The sequence below is a fragment of the Narcine bancroftii genome, chromosome 13 (genome assembly GCF_036971445.1).
Source record: "Narcine bancroftii isolate sNarBan1 chromosome 13, sNarBan1.hap1, whole genome shotgun sequence".
Lineage (NCBI taxonomy): Eukaryota > Metazoa > Chordata > Chondrichthyes > Torpediniformes > Narcinidae > Narcine > Narcine bancroftii.
In genome coordinates this window covers 600,847-623,964 of record NC_091481.1, presented here as the reverse complement: position 1 = coordinate 623,964, position 23,118 = coordinate 600,847, and the positions used below count along the sequence as shown (strand labels likewise).

At 44.3% G+C, this 23,118-nt stretch overlaps 1 protein-coding gene across 1 annotated transcript in view; it reads left to right on the top strand.

Annotated features, from left to right (window-relative positions):
- sema3ab (sema domain, immunoglobulin domain (Ig), short basic domain, secreted, (semaphorin) 3Ab) overlaps positions 1–23,118 on the top strand; it is a 158,461-nt gene that overhangs the window by 42,937 nt on the left and 92,406 nt on the right. The window contains exon 3 of the mRNA XM_069910005.1: positions 21,625–21,785. Within this exon, the coding sequence (XP_069766106.1) occupies positions 21,625–21,785 (161 nt within the window). The remainder of the gene's footprint in view (positions 1–21,624; positions 21,786–23,118) is intronic.

Below are 23,118 nucleotides of genomic sequence, written 5' to 3'. Positions count from 1 at the left end.
TAATGGTCATCATAGACTAGAAGGGCCATGAGACCTGTTTTCTGTGCTGTGGCTTTCTCTGGTTCTATCCCAACTCCTATACTCAATTCTTTGATTTATGAAGACCAATATCTCTCTTTACAACCCTCTCCACCTGTGATGCCTCTTTCAGGGAATTATGTATCTGTATTCCCAGGGCCCTCTGTTCTACTGCACTCCTCAGTTTCTTACCATTTACCGTGTATGTCCTACATTGGTTTGTCCTTCCAAAATACAACACCCAACACTTGTTCCATCTGCCTTTTTTCAGCCCATTTTTCCAGCTGGTCCAAATCCCTCTACAATTTTTGAAAACCTTCTTCGCTGTCCACAACGCCACCAGTCTTAGTGTCATCTGAAAACTTGCTGATCCAATTTACCACATGATTATCCAGATCATTGATTTATATTTCAAACAACAATGGTCCCAGCACCGATCCCTGACACACAGCACTAGTCACAGGCCTCCGTTCTGAGAAGTCATCATCCACTCCTTCTGTCCAGATGTTGTCGAATCCAGTTCACTCGTTCAGCATGAACCTTCCTGACTAACCTCCCATGTGGTACCTTGTCAAAGGCCTTACTAATGTCGACCTAGAAACATCCACACCCTTTCCTTCACTACTTTCTTGGTAACCTCCTCGAAAAACTCTAAGATTGGTTGAACGTGACCTAAGCCACATTGACTATCCCTATAATCGGTTTCTGGCTTTCCAGATAACTGTATATCTGATCTCTTAGAACCCCTTCCAATAATTTACCTACTACTGATGTCAGTAGCAAGGCTTGCTGTGGAGGCCAAGTCATTGAGTGTATTTAAAGCAGAGGGTGAAAGGGAGTTAAAGGTCATGGGGAGAAGGGGGGAGAATGGGGTTGAGATGGGAAATACTTATTGCAGAGCTCACAATTTTCAACCTTCAGCCTGGCCTAACTCTTTCTAGTCTATTCTGGCTATAAGAACTTCAGTCCTTAAGAGACAGGAGCAGGTATTGGCCATCTGGCCCATTGAGCCTCCTCCGCCATTCAATAAGTCATGGCTGATCTGGCTACGGATTCAGCTCCACCTACCCTCCTGTTCCCCACAACTCTCAATTCCTCACTATTCAAAGATCTATCTACCAGTGTGGTAAATCTCTCCTCTGAATATTCTCTGTCTTGATGAAGTGTCCAAACCAAAACAAGAACAAACCTTTTTCTTTCACCATTGCTGCTCGACCCACTAACTTCCTCCAGCAGATTATTGTTTTGATCAAGATTCCAACATCTGAAGTCTCTTGCTTCACTGTATTAGGATGTAAAACTGTTTTAAATTGTGTGGCCAACAAGAGGAATCCCTGTTGTGTGCCACTTCAGTCAGGTTTGCGTGGATGTACTCCATGAGTTTGTCTTTAATTTCGGGATGGAATACCATGTATGTTTGTAGGTGGAGTAGCTGAGTCAGCATTTGGGGGGGGAGATTGAAAACTTGGCTGAATGATCCATCAACAACAACCTCACCCTCCATGTCACCAAGGAGCTGATTGTTGACTTCAGGAAGGGAAAGCCAGAGGTTTACAATCCAGTGATCATTGGGGGATCAGAGGTGGAGAGGGTGAGCAAATTTAGGTTCTTGGGAGTCACCAACTTGGAGGATCTTTCCTGGATTGTAAGGTAAAACATCATGAGATGGGAATGTGTAGGGAGTTACCCTGTACAGGGCAGTAACAAGAAGGGGAGGTGTCCTTGTACTCCTGTTAGGTAAAACATCATGAGATGGGACCGGAGAAGGAGTCACCCAGTACTAAGGAGTAACAGAATGCATCCTTGTACTTACAAGATAAGAGAGACATTGATGGATTGAGAGGCAGGAAGCTAGCAGGGAAAGGATAGCAACAGTTTTAGTCATTGGACAAGTAATGATATGATGATGTTCTAAGCACATATCCAAGGGTATAAAAAAATCACCATTTTGCTGATAACGGCAGAATGCATTCTCCGACTAACTTTGTTAGTCGCAAGTGTTACAATCCGGTAATAAAGAACAAAGAACCCTGATTTCGACTCAGCCTGGTGTTTGTCTCACTCATTCATGAACAAAGCAGACCTAACAGGACCCAACACCCAAATGGCATTGTGAAGAAAGCAAGTCAGCGCCTCTACTTCCTCAGGAATTTGTGGAGGTTTGGTACGATACCCGAAACCCTGGCAAATTTCTACATATGTGCGGTGGAAAGTGTGTTGACTGGCTGCATCACGTTCTCATATGGGTGCACCTGAGTGGAAAGCCCTCCAAAAGGTCGAGGATTCAGCCCAGGACATCACGGACAAAACCCTCCCCACCATCGAGAACATCTACAGGAATGCCAAAGTCAGAGAGCATCAGCAATCATCAAGGATTCACACCACCCAGCACACGATCTGTTCTCGCTGCTGCCATCAGGAAAAAGGTATCGGTGCCACAAGACTCGCACCCCCAGGTTCAGGAACAGCTGCTCCTCCTCCACCAATAGACTCCTCAACAACAAACTCAATCCGGGACTCGTTTTAGGGCACTTACTTATGCACTTCATTGATTTTCTTTTTGTTCTCTCCGTATTGCAGTCAGGATGTTTACATTCATTACCTGTTCACAGTTTACATGTATATGCTGTGTACCATTTTAGTTTGCATGATCAGTAAGTGGTAATTTTGCTTCACCTGCAGGATAAAGAATCTCAGGATTGTATGTGATGTCATATACGTATTCTGACAATAAATCTGAAATCTTGGAACCTGATTAGTTTGCACTGTTACCTTGGGGTGAACTCACTCCCTTGTATAGTTGCTGTTTGATTATTTTGAAGCTATCAGTGATGGACCATATTCTGCTTTTCACCAGAAGGCAGCTGGCTCTCTGAGTGTAATGGTTAATTGAGGCTTTGCTGAACCATGGGATTTTCCTCTGCATGCCTCACTGACCTCCAATTTCGAATGAAATATTTCATGGACACAAGCGCCTCCTCTGATGCATGGGAACTCGTTTGAACAAGGATTGAGAGAACAGCGAGGTCGGAAATAACACTGGACATCACGTTTTTTAAAAAAGTTTGCTTCCCCCCAAAAAAATTAGGGATTATGAAGAACAACTTGAAGCTGAACTCAATAATTTCAGATTTGCTGTATCACAGAGGAAGCTGGAGAAACGTGAAATGAACTTTGATTGAATTTATCCTGTTTAATCGCATAAAGAGGCTGACACATCGCGTTAGCTCAACTGAGCTAAAAATGTTTTTCCGCTGATTTTCGTTTGTACTCCGCAACGGATGCCTCTCATGTCAGTGTCCAACATGGATTCCAGTTGCCCGGATACTGCTTTACCACGGTCACAATGTCCTGGTGAAACCATTCACCGTGTTCGTCACTGACTCCACCGAGATCAGCAGGGAAGACGTCCAATTGCGAATGTAGAAAATGAATTTTCAATAACATGCTGCACTCCATGGCTTTTTTATGCTTGAAGCATGTCATCAATTAGCTGGATGATTGATAAAAAGAGGTTATATCTAAAAAATGGAATGTGATAGGAAAACTTTAAGGCTGTTTTCATGACCAGCAGCCCCAAATCCATAAAAAATACACCTGAATGTGTTCAGGAAGCAACATTATCATTGTCCAGTGTAATTTCACTGACAGAATGGAGGAGAGCAAGCTTGTTGGAAAGGATCACTGGCCTGGATCATTTGTTGGATCTGGGGACTACATAGCCTGAGAAATGTCATCCTCAGCCCTTGTAGTGCTGGGTCAGGGCAAGTCGATCGTTTGACCTGAGGAAGTTGCTCAGTGAGAGTTGAACATGTATCCACGTGAACAACTCTCACTGATCCTGTCAAGTGTTGGGCCAGTGAGCTCTGCATCCATGAGTCGAAGGAGGTTGGATAATGAGCTGCTCTTGGTCTGAAATAATCTGCTGAGAATTCCCAGTGGACCTGCTGGAATTTATAAGTATCTTATGTATTTATTATCCCTTTTAATTCAATTCCTTTATTATTCTATTTTTTTCTTTCCAATACCCGTTGGAATTTGCCTCTATCAATGCTGAGAAGTTTGGGACTTGTGCAGAATGATGTGAACTCACAAACCCTGATCCTTCTTCCATCACTTTGCCACTGTCACTTTGCCTTCTGTCGGGAGACCCAGCTTCCCGTAGTTCCCAGCAGTCGAATTGCTCCTGTGAGGGTGGCAGGCCAGGCCCAGCCAGTGTAGGGATTTCATTCATTTCACTGAGAGGAACACTGCTTATACTAATGCTCATGAGTTTATTGTTCGACACAACGTACAGGTGCACTGACATTCTTACTGGCTGCAGCCCAACAGGTATTGGAAAGAAAAAATATAATAATAAATGAATTGAATTAATAAATACATGATACTTATAAATCTTCACAATAATTCAACTGCACAAAAAATGACTTGCAGACAGACCTTTTGTAGTGTCGGAACAATCTATGATCAGTGTACAAACGAGAGGTCTAAGGACCTGATAGCTGTTAGAAAGAAACTGTTCTTGAACATAGAGATGTTGGTCTTCAGGCATCTGTACCTTCTGCCCGAAGGTAGCAATGAGAAGAAGTTATGACCGGGGCTGTTGGGGGCCGTTTATGATATTGGCTGCCTTCTTGATACAGCGCCTCATACCGACGTCTGCAATGAATGGGAAGTCGGAATCTGCAATTGGGCCTGGTTATGTTTGCGACCTTTTTCAGCCTTCTGTGTTCCTGGGCACTTGAATTCTCAAACCAGGTTGTGATGCAACCTGCCAGCATTCTTTCCACAGTGCATCTGCTTATAGAGTATTCGATAACATCCTCCGATTCCTTGGAAAGTAGAGGTGTTGGTGTGCCTTCTTCATGGTTGCCTTGATGTGAAGGCGATCAGGTCATTTGCATTGTTGATCGAGTTATTGAATTGCAGCTTGGAATTTTTACTTGTTGAGCTATCATTTAGCTGCCGCCAATGGGCAGACTTGGTCTCCCTTCCTGAGAGGAGAACAGATGTTCACTGGTCACTTCCTGAGGTGAAGGGGGTAGATAAAGTGGAATTGGGTTGTCTGGGTCTGCGTGCATCAAAGTTTACAGGAATGACAAAGGATCACATTGAATTGTACAAAGTTTGAACAGGATTAAACAGAAGGGAAGTGAGGAGGATAGTTCCACTGGCTGAAGAGGTGCACAGCCAGGGGTTGCAGGGTCCTAATGTGGGGAAAGACATTCAAGACTGGGGCAGAGCCAGGGCTTTCCTCTTTGGAGCATCAAAGGATGAGAGATGACTTAACAGAGGTATGCAAGATTATAAGGGTCAAAGTGCCTGACTTAAACATTTTCTGGTTGACCAATCCATCTGGATGTGTTGATTTACAGGGGGACTGTAATGATTGATCACCAAATGAATGGTTATTAGAGACTAGCTGAAGAGATGCAAGGTTTGTGTTCTTCATTCAATACTATTTACATTTCATAAATGATCTTTGAAACCTTGGCGAAAAGCTCCCGGCATATTCCCAGCTGAGAAGATTGGTATTACACTGTGAGTAAAGACTAAGGCTCAATAAATCTGTGAGTGAATGATCTGTAACATTCTCCCTCAAGGTCTGTTTTAGGTTAAGACAGCATGAGCAAATTTGGAAAAATATCATTTAATTTGCAGCAAATAATTTCAACATGTTGAGTACTTTTGCCTCTGGTGACCATGGAAAACTTCACACTGGGTACTTCAAGCAGCCAACGTGCACACAGACGTTAATTTTAAACTGAACTGCCTTCTTCACTCTGGGTAACTGCGGACAGGCAGTAAACGCGAGTGTGGACATTAACGCCCACATCACAGGATCAAAGTTTAGAAAGGATTCTTAGCACTGCAGAAGATTTCATGTATGTTTGATTGTACTAACCATGCTTAAATGACAAATGAAGGCCTGTTATCTCAATGCAGACATCAGCTGAGGATATTAAAGGATTATACAGATCATAGTTACATCAATTTCTTGGCACTCTTGCAAAATATAAAGCCATAACAGGGATATCAGGTTTCCGTCACCATCATAGTGTGAAACATTGTTCAGTTGAAGGGCACCTGTCACCATGTCACTGACATTAAGATGTGTTTGTTGCTGTTGGAGATGGAAAATGCAAAGGGACCAATGTCGAGGGGACTCACCTGGCTGCCTCCTTCTTACCTTCTCATTCATGCTGTAAGTGGAACATTTGTGGAGGACTGTTCACCATCCGTAGACCTGGACCTGCCTGGACACCGAGACAACAGACAATCCAATGAGAGTCAAAATCAATGAATACTTCTAGAATGGAACATGATAACTCGCCTTTAGCTAAACACGTACTTGACTAAAGATAAGTCACAAATCTGAGAAGAAGACTTCAAGGATATTTTCATACTGTGTGATGCAGCATGTAAAGGATATTCGACAAGTTTAACAGCTGCACACAGGAGAGGTTGGAGATCAGATTACATCTGGTAGATGTGGGCAAAATTGGAGATATTGTTAAGGGTGGAGGGGGGAGGGGAAGAGTGGAGGAGGTGAAGAGGGTGGAGGGTGTAAGGGGTTGTGAGGGCAGATGAGGTGGAAGGGTGCAGAGGATGGATGAAGTGGAGAGTGGAGGGTGGAAGGGGTAGAGGTGGCAGGGCAAGAGGTTGGAGGGGGTTCAGAGAATGGAGTGAGTGGAGGGGATGCAGGGGTGGAGGGGGTGCAGTGGAGAAGGGATAGAGTGGGTGGAGGGGCTGGACAGTGAAGGGAGTGGAGGGGTGCAGAGAGTGGAGAGGTGCGGAGGGGTGAAGAGGGAGGAAGGATTGGAGGGAGTAGAGGGGTGGAGACTGGTTGAAGTCCAGTTCAATGGGGAAAGAAAGGGTATGAGCCAGCTCTGCTTCAGAGTAGTGGCAGGGCTGAAGAATGCTTCAACGTGGAGCTGTTATCATCAAGGACTGACTGTGGGCCAACAGAGCCACTTCACACAGCCTCACCCTCCCACCATCTGAAGGGTCCATCTTGAATGTCGTGCAACATTCAATTCATTTGCATGAAAACAAGGGAGTGTGTTGACCACCACTCAGCCCAGTGTGTACAACCCACAACTGCCCCTGCCTTCTTCTAACGGAGCATCCATCACTGAGTAAGGCAAGAATGGCACATACGTCATCCTGGATCGCTCATCCAGCATCATCCCTTCATTGCTGGGACCATATCCTGGAGCCTGCACCTGACCCCATCTCACCTCTTCTGGAACTGAATTGCTTATGGTCACATTCAAGACAGAGTGAAAAGCCAAGTGAATTCGTACTTAAGTAAAGCCGACCATGCAAAAATAAAGTGCACTGTAATTTATTTTTTAACTTTAGACAAACAGCACAGTAACAGGCCCTTCAGCCCATGAGCCCCTTCCACCCAATTAAGCTACACCCCCTTATGTTTTGAAGGGTGGGAGGAAACCAGAGCCCCTGTGGAAAATCCATGCCGAAAATAACTTATAGACAGCGCCATATTTGAACCAGGTCCTGATCGCTGGTGCTGTAACAGTGTTACACTCACTGCTGCACCAAGCGTGTCAACCAAACAGCAAGTCAAAGAGTTAAGGATATGCAGAAAAGTGCAGCTCAAGCAGTGAGGGGTCTGTTCAAGAGTCTGATAACAGCAGGAGAGAAACTGCCGAATCTGGAGGGGTTTGTACTTCAAACTCCTGCTTTCAAACTTTTACCTCATGGTAGGAGGAGAAGGGAATGTGCCGGGTTGGCAGCTTTCCTGAAGCACAGGAAAGTGTCAGTCGTGAGGGTCGAGAGAAAGGAGTTTGAGTGTAGGTGGCATCAAGAAAGTCCAATCTCCTCCCAGGGATACAGGCTTTTGTACAATAATATTTTAGAGTGGGCTTTACATTCAAAGTAACACAAAGAAAGTAAATAACTGCCTTCACCATTTATGGCTCTACTGGATAACAGAATAAATCAGTTAAAAGTGTTTGGTACAAATCCCAGTGGATGGAAATCCATTTAATAAAAAATGTTGGCACTTTGAAACCTCGTCGATTTAGACTTTGGCCCTCTGCTCAGCTAAATGTGGAATTCTTCAGGTGCATTGCCAAGAGTTTCGTCTGACTACTGAGTCAAGATTCCAGTATCGATAAACTGCCCAAAATATAATGTGCAAAAAATTCCAGTTATTTTAATAATGTGTGTAAATCAAAGCTCGATGGCCATGTGACGGTTTCACACTCCCTCCAGTGCTGAGTCCCTCAGGAAAGGATGGAAATTAAGTTTCTCTTCCCATCCATTATCACAGCGTCCCGATGGATGTTTTCAGTTAAAACTGGCAAGCGATCTACTTGGTGGATTTTGTTAATAAATTGGCACTTTACATGAATTAAATATAATTTGATATTTCCACAATTCCAGGAGTAAGATGCTAAATGAACATTTAAAGTGAGCAGATTAATCATATGCAATGATTTATCTTGAATTCTCCGCCTGCTCACAGTTGCTGTGGCCAGAGAGAGTTCAGAATCAGAACTGCATGGTTCTGTTCGAAACAAGCCCAGGCAGGGTTGGTTCCCCAATCATTTCAAACAACCCTGAGAGCTGTTAATAACGCTGGCAATCGTCGGCAGCGTGGAACTGTTTCGACAGATCCTGCTGTGGACAGAACAGGTGTGAGTTTTCAATAAGAGTGTCGTCGAGTTGTACGAACCAGAAACAGGCCCTTCGGCCTCCCTGTGCCTCTGCTACCACCATGCCTATCCATACTAATTCGAGCTGTATGATTTAATTCCATATCTATTGAAGCCCAGTTCATTCAAGATGCCTCTTAAATGTAGCACCTCCTGTGGTAGCTCATTCCAGATACCAATGATCCTGTGTTGAAAATGTACCTCTTCAATTCCCTTTAAACCTCCTCTCTCTCGCCTCAAACCTAAACTCTCTCAGTTTAGGTTTGCAAAAATATTCACTCATTACTTAGCTGTGAGTGAAGTGCCATGGAAGTCACATTGACTCCCTCAGATCCGATCTCCTCAGTGACAGTGTTAGTGCCCACTGAGAGGAGCGCTCTCCATGAAGATTATGGCTATCATGTCAATCCAGAGCTTTCTAGCAGCTGTGATGCCATTATGATGTCCAGGTAACCAATTCTGAAATCAGCAAACAAGGAAGAAAATATATTTTAACCGAACATCAAATATATAATGCTTTTGGGATCCCTTCTTGCCCTCAACACCCTCTCAAATCCCGGCTCCAATTCCTAGTTCCCATGAGCCAGTCTACAGCAGTCCGTAGCCCGTATGGGTACCCACACCTGCAACTGGCCTGTATCAATCAGCTGCTGAGCCCCCTCTCTGGTCCACTGCCACAGTCACCATCCTGTTAGGTGATCTCCTTCTTCTTGACAATAGGGTGGTGCTCTGAGTCAGTCCACTGCTATCCCTCGTGCCCACTGCCGATTACAGGCACTGCTATCTTGGGCACAGACCCTGTGGTTGAGGGTCTTTAGATTAAAACACCATTGGCTGTTAAATACCTGCTTGGAGCCACCAGCATTAGGACCAGGTGTTTGAACACTTAAGAGCAGCATTGTGTCTCCGCTCTCCACTCTTCCGGGTCCACACCAGATTCTGGCATGCTCCTGGAGGGCTGGAAAAATCACAAATGTCATCCCACGATTCAAGAAGGTGAGTGGGGGAGGCAGCAGAAATGAAATTATAGACCGGATAGCCTGACGTTAGTGGTTGGGAAGATATTGATTGACAAGGGTGAGGTTACAGATAACTTGGAGACATGTGACAAGATGGGCCAAAGCCAGCAGGGTCTTCTAAAGGGAAAATCCTGCCAGACAAACCTACTGGAATTCTTTGAGAAAATGATAAGCAGGCTGGATAAAGGAAAACAGTGGATGTTGTGGATTTGGATTTTTGGAAGGCCTTTGACAAAGTGCTGCACAGGAGGGGACTTGACAAAAGCCCATGGTGCAACAGAAAACATACTTGTGTGGGTTGAGAATTGGCTGATTGGCAGGAAGCAGAGAGTTGGAATACAAGGATCATATTCTGGTCGGTTGCCAGTGGCGTGTGGTGTCCACACGGATCTGTGTTGGGGGACCGCTACTTTTTATGTTGCATATTATTGATATGGATAATGGAATGAATGGCTTTGTGGCCAAGTTTGAGGATGATAAGGTAGGTGGAGGAGCAGGTAGTGGAGAGCAAACACGGAGGCTGCAGAAGGACTTAGATCAGGAGAATTGGCAGAGAAATGGCAAATGAAATATGTCAGAAAGTGCATGGTTGGCACTTCAATGGAAAAAATAAAAATGAGCAGGCTATTTTTTAAATGGGGGAAAAAAATTGAAAATACCCAGTTGCAAAGGGACCAGGAGGCCTTGTGAAGGATCACCTGAAGTTAATATTGTATGTTAAGTCAGTGGTGAAGAAGGCAAATGCGATGCTGGCGTTCATTTCAAGAGGAATAGAATGTAAGAGCAGGGATGTGATGTTGAGGCTTTATCAGGCCCTGGTTGGACCTCACTATGTGGTTAGTCCTCATTTAAGATGCGTGAACATTGGAGAGGGTTCAAAGGTGGTTCACAAGGATGATTCTGGGAATGAAGGTTATCCATATGAGGAGCGTTTGACAGCACTTGACCTGGACTCTTTGGAATTTAGGAGAATGAGGGGGGAATCTCACTGAAACATTATGAATGTTGAAAAGTGTTGACAAAAGAGATGTAGAAAGGTTGTTTCTCATGGTGGGACAATCTAGGACAAGAGGGCTTCAGGATTGAAGGGCATCCACAGAACAAAGATGGGGAGGAATTTCTTCAACCAGAGTGTGGTAAATCTGTGCAATTTGATGCCATAGGCAGTTGTGGAGGCCAAGTCGTTGGGTGTATTTAAGGCAGAGATTGATCAGTTCTTGATTAGCCAGGCATCAAAGGTTATGGGGAGAAGGCCGGGCAGTGGAGCTGAATGGGGAAATGGATCAGCTCATGGTTAATTGGTGGGGCAGACTTGATGGGCTATTTCTGCTCAGATATCTTATGGTTACAGAGCTTTGGCAGCACCACCATCTTCTTTCATATATCATACTTGGTTAAAAGACATAACATGAGCATGAACTGTTATTATTCTTCTACATCTGTAGAATTTTGAAGTGGTTGTGAAGTACTTCAATTCATATACGTATATATGTATATATCCAGGTGGATGGAAATCCATTTGTATAAAATATGTTGGCACTTCGAAACATCATGGATTTAGACTAGAGGTCTCTATACATCTTAATGTGGAATTCTTCAGGTACACTGCCAAGATTCTAGTCCGACCATTGGGTCAAGTTTCCAAAGTCGATGAGCTGCCCAAAACATAACATTTTTTTGAAAAACTTTTTTTTTCAATAAGGCTAGACATCCACAAGACAGTTTCACACTCCCTCCAGGGCCAAGTCCCTCAGGAAAGGATGGAAATTAAGTTTGTCTTCCCATCCAATATCACAGCGTCCCAATAGATGATTTCAGTTAAAACTGGCAAGCGATCCACGGTGGATTTTGTTAATAAATTGGCTTTTTACATGAATGAAATATAATTTGATATTTTCCCCAATTCCAGAAGGTATAATTCAAAATCAGGCCCGAGAGATTATAAAATAGTATCCTCAGAAAATCTGATCGAGTAAATTATGGCAATTTTAGGGTTTTTTAAGTCAAGAACAGTCCATGAAGGTGGATAAAGGGACATTACAAAGGCACCTATTGACTGTGACTGCCAAACTAACTGCTGTTGTCTTCTTCCTTTGTTATAACAAGAAGTTGTGACAGTTTCATAGAGTTGTAAACTCTGGGACAAATGCCCTCCCCTCCCTTCCCCTTTGTTGCACAGAGAGTTCTCTCTTCCTGTCCTGGGCAGAGAAAAGGAGAGGGCTGGGGCTCTGCATTGTAATAACCTCCTCTGTCAGCTGTGAGACAGAGGAGAATGTCAGAGGGAGCTTCAAGTGGAATTCCCATCGTGGTAGTCTGTGCCCGGAGCTTCAAAAGGAGGAGTTTTTAAACAGCCAACAACACAGTGAAACAGACTGCAGATGTTGGAACCTTCAGCAAATAATGAGAAACGAGAGAGACTCAGCAGACAGGCAGCATCCGTGGGGAGAGATGAGCAGACAATGTTTCTGGACGGAATCCTTTGTCTCGTGAATCTTGGAAAAGGGTCCTGACCTAAAGGATTGTGATGGCTTCAGATCAAAGCAAAGAACCAAAGTTTTTTTTTTGATTTCTGACCTCTCATCTCGGAAGTTTATTGAGTTACTTATATTGAAGACTGGTTGGTTAATAAGAGTGCAGCCTGGCAGATTAACAGTGCAGTAATGTGGTTGGAATTGGATTAGCTCATTTAAAAGGGTCTTATCCAAGGATTTGGAACCTTAGTCAAATACTTTTGTTTCCATTCACTTGACTTGGGTGGTTTGCTTTGATTTATTTTCTGTAACAATTGTTTTCCATGTTAGAGGAATACATACACCTGCCCATCCTTTCCAAACATTCATTGTGGAAAGCAACGAATGAGATGAAGTGCAAGAGTAAAACATGCAAGTCTGCAGACACTGTGGTTGAAGAAGAAACACGGCGCTGGAGAAACTCAGCAGGCTTGATCCCTTCAACGAGGTCTGAGCAAAATGTAGGCAGGTGCCCGAACAAAATGGTGGGGGGAGGCCCACAGGCAGGAGGTAATAGATGGGAAGGGAGGGAGGAAGGGAGGGCACTCCATTCACAGAGCCATGCCCTCTCCCCTTGTTTGCTGGTGTGCGAAGCTTGACCTTCATTCTGCTGTAATAGTTCTGCCGCATTGGCCAGTTTGAACCCACTGCCTGCTCCACATCACTGCTGTCAAGACTGCAATGTTGTGCCAGGCTTTGCATCTCAGGCTTATCAAAGCAAACCCAGGGGCATTGCTTTGAGTTGGTGTGATACTGCAGGTTCCATCAGCATTCAGAGAGAACAAGGAAGGCAGCAAACTACAGCACTGGCTGATGGGTTGGGAGCCCAGATATTTAAAATACACAAAAGCTAAGCTGGACCTGATGAAACAGTGCAGCAATTGGCAAGGTTTGAATAACCAATACGAAGCTGGCAGGATTACAGCTGTCTCTCCACACCTACCACCAGTGTTGTTTCTGGATTCATGGACGTGCAATTACTCATCACATTTTGGAAACTCTATCCCAGTTTTAACCTAACCACCCAGCAGGGTAAGAACACATTTCTGTTAGATGTTTGAAGTAAAAGAAGGAAATTCAAGAATTCCTCAACTGGTCAGGCAGTGTCGATGGATAGAAAAATGTTTCTGTGACTGGCATCTTATCAGAACTGCAGAAAGTTAGGGATAGACAGGTGTTAGTTCCAATTCTCTCATTTCTCCCCTCTGCACAACTCCTATCACCACACTATTCACAACCTGCACTCTCACATTTCTATCTGTCCTGCCCTTGACACAATATGGATATTGTTCCATCTTCATCTCCCTACATGGGGAAACCCTTTTAATCTAGAACCTTTCACGTTTTGTCAAATGTTATTGGGCTGAAACATTGACCCGGTCTCTCTCACTCCACAGACGCTGCCTGACTTGCTGAGTATTTTCAGTGCTCGACATTTTATTTCAGATTAACAATGTCTGCGGAATTTTACTTGCAGATAAAATATAGATTGAACACACAGGCAAGTTTGATGCACTGGACTTCAGAGTTAGAACTGAGACAATGATAAATTTCTTCACTGACCTTGTGGAATTTACTTCCAAAGAGTGGAGCATAGTCAAAATAACAGAATATATTTGAAGGAGGTAGAAAGTTCTGGATGGAAAAGCATCAAAACATTTGGGGTATAAGTGGAGAAATAGCATTGAATAGATAAATAGCCATGATCCGATTAAATGGTGGAGTTGTCCAAAGGGGCTGAATGGCCTCATTTGCTCTGGTAATCATTCTTTATAGGAGTCAGGTGGGATATGAAATGGCCCCCAAATCCAACCACCCCTGTTCCTAGCTCATTTACCTGGAACATCAGGTGACATCACCTTTACCTCATTTACCTGGAACATCAGGTTATAAGTCTGAAAGTTTGTGAAATTAAATATTCAAGGATTGAGAAGGAAATAAAACCAGAAAATATTGAGAAGAATCACAGGTCAGAGAGAATCTGTGGCAAGAGAGAAATTGAATTACTGACTGAGGGATATGTTGGTTAGATGGGTAAATTCCACGCTGTCAGATAGAGAAAAATAGAGAGGTAAAGAATGAAGGGAGTTGCTAATTTCTGGTGTCCAAGATCTTTGACTTTAAACAGCACATTACTATCATGAACGTAAATAAATATCACTTTTGTTAAGCTTGTACAAATGGACTCTGTCCAGAACTTTGGTGGGCAGAGTCAACTGTGTTAGAATGAAGGTGATGGCAAGGCTACAATATTTACTTCAGTCGCTCCCATTCCGCTGACCCAAGGTCTCTTTAAGATGCTCAATGGATGTGTCAAAAAATTCCTGTAAAATGGCTAGAATCTCCATGGCAAAGTTCACTTGAGATTACAAGATGGGGGGGGGAGGTTTAAAAACTGCTAGATTTATCACCTCACTCTTTGATGAAAGCCCCACCCTGGCCACAAATTGGATGACATGCTGTAGATGAAAAGATACCCATGACTCTGGATAATAAGATCCTGGACACCTGGTGCCAGAAAGGAATCAGATGTATCAAGGATTGTTACAAGCGAAAGCAACTCATGACATTCAAGCAACTGAGGGAATGTGCTTAATTTTATCTTTATAATGTATTTAATATTCCAAAATGAGGGGCCGAAGTCAAGCTTACACAAGTCTAGGGAAAGGTGGGAGACGAACTTGGGTACAACAATCCATGAGTGGTGCTGCTCAGACCGGTGTCTGTACACCATGACAGCAGTCATTAATGCCAGGTATAGGTTGATGCAATACAATCTCCTGCACCAACTGTACCTCACACCACAAAAATTACACAAATCCAAGCCAGAAATTTTGGAATTGTGCTCTGGGTGGGGTGTGGAGATTGGAGCCTTTATCCATTCAACCTGGCTGTATACAAAGGTGAGATCCTTCTGGGAGGGCCTGGGGAACATTCTGGAAAAAATAATTACAAAGGTGGATTTTCCACAGGATCTGGAATTGTACCTCCTGGAAAAGATTTTAGACAGTTTTAAACTGTCCAGATACCAAGTTCAGTTTGTGAAGGCCGCCTTGTCAGTAGCCAGGAAGTGTGTATCGGTCATATGGAAGTCTGTTTCCCAACTAAATACTACATGATGGAATACGGAAATGCAGAGTTGTATTCTGCTGGAGAAAATCATGTACAATTTAAAGAGGAAATAGGACACATTCGTTAGGGTGTGGTCACCCTATTTGAAATATATTGGGTACGCGAACATGACTATCTCTCTTCAGAACAAGGGGACTGAAACAATTCGTCCCTACAGGGAAACGAATGGGATCAAAGAGGTGGGACGTGGCGCAGACGATGGGCTCTGTTCGTTGTTTTTATTATTCCTTACCCTTGCTAACCTGGTCACCTTGGTTTTTTCCTAGGTTTCTGTCGGGGTCGTTGACCTCACCAGTCCGTGTGCTTTTCGGATCTGTGTAATTTATATGACTTTATTCTCAGTTGTATCAGGGAAGGGGGCGTGGGGGGGGAATAAAAATGGACTCTGGATGTCATATTGGTGTTGACAGTGATTGTGTATTATTTGAATTTTTGAAAATCAAAAACTAAAATATTCAATAAAAGTTTGAACAAATGGAGGAAAAGCAGATCAACACTTTTCAGAGAGTGACCTGATTGCTGAGTGAAAAGATGTATCTGTCTATTGACTGAAGTTGTGGAATCAATTGGTCCACCCACCTCTGTGGTACTGCGACCTTCTCCAAGGCAGGGGAAACGTTTGTGGGCTTTGCTGATGTTAATTGGTGTCAATTGCAGTGTTCTCATGACAAATGCTGGATTCCTTCAGATTAACTATTCAGATGGAGACATAGAGGAGACGAGAGGTGCAGGAATCTGAAGCCGTAAACAACCTGCTGGAGGAACTCAGCAGGTCGACAGCGAATGTGGGGTGGGGGGGGCGAAGAAAGTCAACATTTTGAACCAAAATTCCATCAGGGCAGTCAACATTTTAGACACGACCCTTTACTGAGACAAAAGATTTGAACCCAAATATTGACTGACCATTTCTCTCCATGGATGCCTTTGTCGTTGTCTCCACAATCTTCATTTTGGAAGAAGCTGGGTCACTGAACTTACCATTGCATCATTTGATGTGCAGCTGAGATTTACCCTTGCCGCACTTGATCCTCATCTCTTATTTACCTGATGAGCTGGTATTCATTCCTCACTATGCCATATTTAAATAATGCAGTCATTAGGATATTAATAGGCAATGTGAAAACGACAGACTGGCTAAGGTTTAAATTTGTATCCCAAATTTTCCCTTGCTGAGAGCCTCTTTTTGCAATGAACATCTTTCTATGAAGAAACATCCTGTTCACAGGTCTAATAATAGCCATCCTTTGAAGGTCAGCTTTGTTCATTGCAAGGGACTTTGTAATCTGGCCCGTTCCCTTCAGTGGAATCTCACCATCCATCCGTCATACTTATACCAGATAGACAATGCCACTTAGGCCAGCATCGCTTCCCTTTCCCTGATTCTTGTTGAGAGGATGTGTTTACTGGCAGTCAATGGTATGGGTCGACACTCGCAAAAAGGCCATGTGGGGAAGGTCTGTTGGAGAACCTGAGGGGATTTCGTAGTAACCTGCTCAGCATTTACTAAAACAAGATTTTATTCTAGGTTCTTGAATTCCTTCAGTTCTGTTCTGGTTGAAATATGTTAATTATTTTGGTCACAAAATACCGAGTGCAGTGAGAAAGGTTCTTCCACGAGCAGACCAACAAGTTATTCCAAACATTAATACAACTGTATGAAGAGTACAATTTATAGAGTGTGGCAAAACATTGAAAAGAAAGGGCAATTTGCACCAAGCAAGGGCAGCGTGAGGGCACTGTTGTGGGGTTCAATCAGGAGCCTGTGGAAGAAGTTTTAAAGGCTCCACCTCTGGCTCCAAGACAAATATTATCAATGGAACCAAGATCCAGGTGAATCAGAAGGGGAACTCAGCTGGTGTGCTGTGGGCAATGCCTTTTTCCAGGGCAGCAATGGCCAATACCAGAGGACATCTGTTGACGGTGAGTAGAGGAATGTTTAGGGGAGATGGACATTCAAACATCTCTTGGATAGGCATTAAACCGGAAAGTCTGCAGATGCTGTGATTGTAATGCAGGTCACTCCAGTATCCTTGTGTCTTGCATTCTTCGATGGCACTTAGATGTAGAAAAATAAAGGGTCATTGGTGTGAGGTGGGGAAAGAAATACACATATATACCTGTACCTGATGAAAGGATTAGGCCCAAAATGTTGGTTACACTTGACTTCATATAGATGCTGCATGACCTGCTTAGTTTCTCCAGCACATTTGTGTCTAGCTCTTGACCCCACCCCCCTGCATACTTTCCTGTTTAACTGAGAGGGAGTAGGTTTATGCAGGCAGCACAACATTGTGGGCCAAAGGGCCTGTACTGTTCTATGTTCTTTTGGAAAGGGTGAGGGGGAGTGCTCCACATTACCAGGGGCCACCCTCAGTGGCCATGTGGAGAGATTGAAACCATGATACAGCTCGCCCTTGAACAGTGAGGCCCAGGTCTGACTTTTGTCTTGGTTTTGAAAGCTGACTCTGTCTACTGCAGCAGGTAGTGTTGCTTCCACACAATCCCACTGACTTAGATTCAAGTCTGGAGTTTGCAAGAGCTACCTGTGACCACAGCGGGCCATCCACCAGCTCGACTGATTCATGTGGTAGAATGAGGCTGGTGGGAATGTTCAACCAGAGCATCAGCTGAGGGACCATGTGAGGGTGAGGTCACATGGATTACAGAGATCAGATTGTAAAGGAGAAAAAAGGGAACAATTGAGAAAAGCAGGGTGACAGAAACTAAAACTGAAAGATTGAAGGAGATAAAAGTGGAATAAAGGAAAGCTGTGTGGCAAAGTGGCCAAAGTGATGGCAGACTTTCTGGACAGAAGAAAATGTGAACCAATACTCGACCAGCTGAGTCTCCCCTCTCTGCTGCTCTATTCTGTGTACAGCTTCCAATGAGACTGGGTGGTTCTTGATGAGTTCCTGTCGTTGGGTGTCACGTTGCCTCTGTGAACTCGGACATTGTGCTGCTTTGTGTTGGTGGAGTAATGGTAGAGTCCAATGTTCTGTGCCAATGGAGAGACTCCAGCCCTGAGCCTCCATGAACCCATGTCTGACGAATGAGCAAGCTCGGTGTTCACTGCTCTGGTTTGATGTATTGAAGTGCTTTATCTAGACACAAGGATAGAATCACAGCATCAAACCTCACCAGAGCTACAGCCTACACATAAGTGTGAATCAGACTGAAGTAAAAAGGAGGAAATAATGAACAGATTGTCAGTATCTGAATGGTGAAAACCCTTTCATTAGAAAATGTAAAGGTCCCATTAGACTACATTTAGAATGTAACATACATGAAATTCTTTAACCTTTGTCTACCATAGGACAGTCGCCGCTTTGTCCAGAAACACCTGGCGTTTAACGATACAGTTTCAAAGCTGTAACCGCCTCATGGTGAACTAGGCCACATCCATGACCAGAACACAGGCTACATCTCAGGATCAAATGGAGATCTGACAGAGCAGAGTTTAACTGCTGGGCCAGACAAATATCATCCCCTCATGGGCTGTGTGTGTGATAGGATTGGCTGTCCATGGTAGGGCTGCATTGTCCATGTAACAGGAATGCACGGGCCATTGCTTTCTGCTCCTGAACCAGTTCTGGTGGCCTCATTGGAACAGCATTTCAGGAAAACAGTGTGAATTATTGTAACATAAATGGTCACTTCTTTGGTCACAGGAAATATCTCACTGGTCAGAAATCACTTCCTCCTTGTCAATCAAAATAACTAATCCCCTTCTGATTGGTCATCTTCTGACATGAAGTCAGGTGGCCCAACACCCCAGACTAAGCTGCATTCTGATTGGTCATCCTCCTCACCTAAAGTCACATGATTCAATAGCTGTTGGCTGTGGAATTTCCCATTGGGACAGCATTGAAGTGACTATCATTGGCAGAGTATAGACTTAGGAGGGGTTCAAATTCTGCTGCACACCTCGGTGACTATTGTGGGTTCACCCGGTTGAACAGAACGTTGAGTTAAATTCTTCAACCCACAGGCTGAGCCTGTACATGGGGAAGGTTGGGGGGGTGGGGGGGGGGAGTGACAGATACTGTCTATTCTGACCTTCACTATTCTGAATACCTCCTCTAGGTGTTTGTACTTTAATTTGCCTTGTGTTTCTGGCTACAAGCAGTGACCCCTTGTTTGCTGAGGATTCAACTTGACAATGGGTGTGAGAGTTGCTGGCTGGTCTTCATCTGGCAGAGACTAGATATGATCAGTGTCTGAGAAAATGGAATTCATTGTTGAAGATGCGAAGACCATGATAGGCTCTGTGAATGGAAGTCTCTTCCATCCAGTTTTGGGCAAACGCCAATCCAAGGCCTTTCCTTCAGCTCCACGTTGGAGTCTGTGCAGGTGAAGCGTTTTATTGTATTTTCTGGAGAAGAGTTTGTGACTGGTGTTGGGATGGGATTGTTCAGGCCCTCTGCTGCGATGAATGCAAAAGGTCTCAATAATGTCCAGTGAAATGGAAATCGTACTTGGCTCTTGTCCAGAAACAAGTGCTTCATGTTTCAGCGTATGGTTTAAATGACCCCAGATCCCCTCACTGACAAACATTCCCATCTCTCGCTTCAAGGTCAATGTTTAGTTACGAATCCATCAACAGCACTGAAGGGATTTTTGTCAGGAGCATATGTACTAGGAGGGGTTCAAATTCTGCTGCACACCTCGGTGACTGTTGTGGGTTCACCTGGTTGAACAGAACGTTGAGTTAAATTCTTTAATCTATGTGTTGTGTGTGTACATTGGGGGGCAGCAGCTGTTGTTTGCTCTGTCCCGCTCCTCCAGGTGTTTGGAGTTTAATGGATGCTAGTGAGATTGTTTTGTGAGCAGACATTCTGTTTTGACACTAGAACACACATCCAGGCCTGTAACTCCGTGAACCCTTTGAATCAGTAACCTCTACCCTCACCACCACAGTCATGGGGTCATGGATTTGGGTCTGAATACTTGACTGCCTGCGGTACATTCAAGAAGAGTGGAGCCCTGGAATGGATGGTCCAGTCAGGAGTGGATGGCTTGTGGCAGGAAGGAATGAATCTGATGTGAGTGAGATGTGAGTTATACTCTCCTCTAGGTGTAGATCTTCCCTCAAATATGATCACCAGTGAGCAAAGAGGACTCGCTCTTCCGAGGTAGCAATAAAGATGTGCCATTAGATCCTATGCACCAAACCAGGGAGAGACTGAAACTCCACGTGTTGGGGGAGAGAGTGTCTTGCCATGGTGTCAGCTCAGGACAGCAGGTGGTGGAAATCCTTTGCTCATTTAACAAACTCGTGGTCCCCTCTCTAATGATGCAGGAGTAAATGCCATCGAACAAGTCGGGGTCAGCTGAACACGATTATTGGAGATGTTCAGGGGAAATTCCAGTTCCAACCAACATCATTGTGCATTGAGCACAAGGGAAGGAACCTGCAGGCAGCTCGAGTGGAACTCCTTCCTGCTTGGTTATATCCAGTCTGCAACATCTCCAAACCTCACGAAACAAAGGTCATATCATCCTTGACTTTGACTGTGTCTCCCATCTCTAAATTGCATCCCAAAACTGTTGTATATTTGAATAACAGTCCAGGACCATAAGAGTGGCAGAGAGGATCACTGAAGTCTCCCTTCCTTTCCCCCACCCCCTCCCCTAATCGATGTGATCCACCGGGACCATTGTCTGAAGAGGGCGCACAAAATCATTAAGGACCCCTTCAGAAGAGATCCAGGAGGATCAGAGCCAGCTCCACCAGGCTGAGGAACAGCTTCTTCCCACAGGCAGTGAGAGTGCTGAACGACCCAAGGAACTGTTCGCACAGACCGTCCGAGACTCTCATCTTCACAAACAACATTGATTGATTTATTTATTCGTATCTATGAATACTTGTCCTGCAAATGTACTGTTTGTCTCTACTTGTGTTGTGTCTGGTTCTGTGTCTGTGTTTTGCACTGAGGACCAGGGAATGCTGTTTCATTGGGTTGTTCTTCTACAATCAGACAACAATAAACTTGACTGGAGTTGCAGTGGTAATAACAGTTACAGCTCTTGTAGAAAGAGTCCATTATGAACTGAAATTTTACCTCAAGGCAATATTGTTATAAGCAATTTGAAAGCATTCCTGCCTAAAGAATCCCCCCTCCAAATCCTTGCACATTCAAAGTGGTGAAGTCTCCAAGACCTTTGCAGTCTTGTTCAAAGCATAACATGTTCAAAGCCTGTCAATCAGTCATTGGACAACTCATTTATTTAACTCGGGAGTATTTTTCCTCTCACCCACAGACATGATGGAACTGAACAACATCATTACGTTTGGAGGCATTGCAAACAGCTCCAGTTACCAAACTTTCCTGCTCGATGAGGAGAGAAGTAGACTCTTTGTTGGAGCCAAAGACCATATCTTCTCTTTGAATCTGATTGATGTGACCAAGGATGTACTGAAGGTAAGTCCCTGCACAGTGCAGGAGGAAGTCATCCACAAAGCAGACTCCCCTTCCCCCTTTGGTTAACGTGAAGGTGTTTGTTTGCAGTCGACATTGACAAATTACATTAACCCGTTCTGAAGGGATGAAAAGTGGGTCTTGCCTCAGGTGCAATGGAGCGGTTTGTAACCCATCACCAGCTGCTGCTTCCCTTGCCAATTCTCTCTCCTCCTCGAGGCCCGTTGCTGGATGCATTTCCTCATACCAAGTACCAGCTGAGACCCTTTCCCAAAAGACGGTGAACCATGTGCCATGTCTGGCAAGCAGTGTTACTTCAGCAGGAAGCCGATTGTGTTTGCTATTGAGAGAGTGAGGGGGCAGGATGTAGTGGACAAGTGTACAGGAGGTCTAACGTCTGATGCGAAAGTCATTGGTGAGATGCCAGTTGTGGCATTGCTAATGTTCCAGTGCCTCTTCAAATGCTTTGTCTGGTTCCAACTCCCTGCCTGTTTGCATCCGTTCACAAACTTCCTTTCACAAGATCTGCTCCAATTACCATTCCCACAACCTCTCACTGAAAGACATCCCAGCCCAGCCTTCTGGAGAGATTCGTGTTTGCCAGATAGAGGCAGCAAATTGCCCAAACTTTTAAAACTTTCATCCAATGATAACATCAAGGAGGAGGTGCTGAGGCTCTTGAAAAACATTTCAGTCCCCAAACCTTGATGTGATCTATTCCAGGTCATTGAGAGAGGCAAGAGAGGAGATTGCTGGGGCCTTGGTAGTGATCTTTGTATCCACTTTAGCCTCAGGCAAGGTCCCAGGGGACTGGAGAGTAACCACTGTTGTTCCTCTCTTTGTGAAGGGCCATTAAAACAAGCCAGGACATGATAGGCTGGCCCTTCTTCCATCTGAGGCATTGTTCCCTCTACGCTGTGCGTGTGCAACAAGTGCACAAAGGGAATTAATGTCCACACAAAAGATTAGCCACCTACTTCAAAATATAGACTAAAATCTTAACTAAATACATACTTTGTAGAATGCAATCATACTTGTAATTATGCTAAAACATGCCAATACAGTTTTATTTTTTTCAAATTTAGACATACAACACAGTTACAGGCCATTTTGGCTCACGAGTCCGTGTCACCCAATTAACACCCCATTGTCCTACAGCCCCCAGTACATTTTGAAGGGTGGGAGGAAACCAGAGCCCTTGGAAAAAGCCCATGCAGACACAGGAAGGACGTACAAACTCCTTACAGACAGCACAGGATTCGAACCCCAGTCCTCTCCCGATCGCTGGCCTGTAGAATCGTTGCGCTAACGAATACACCAACCATGCTGCCCCATT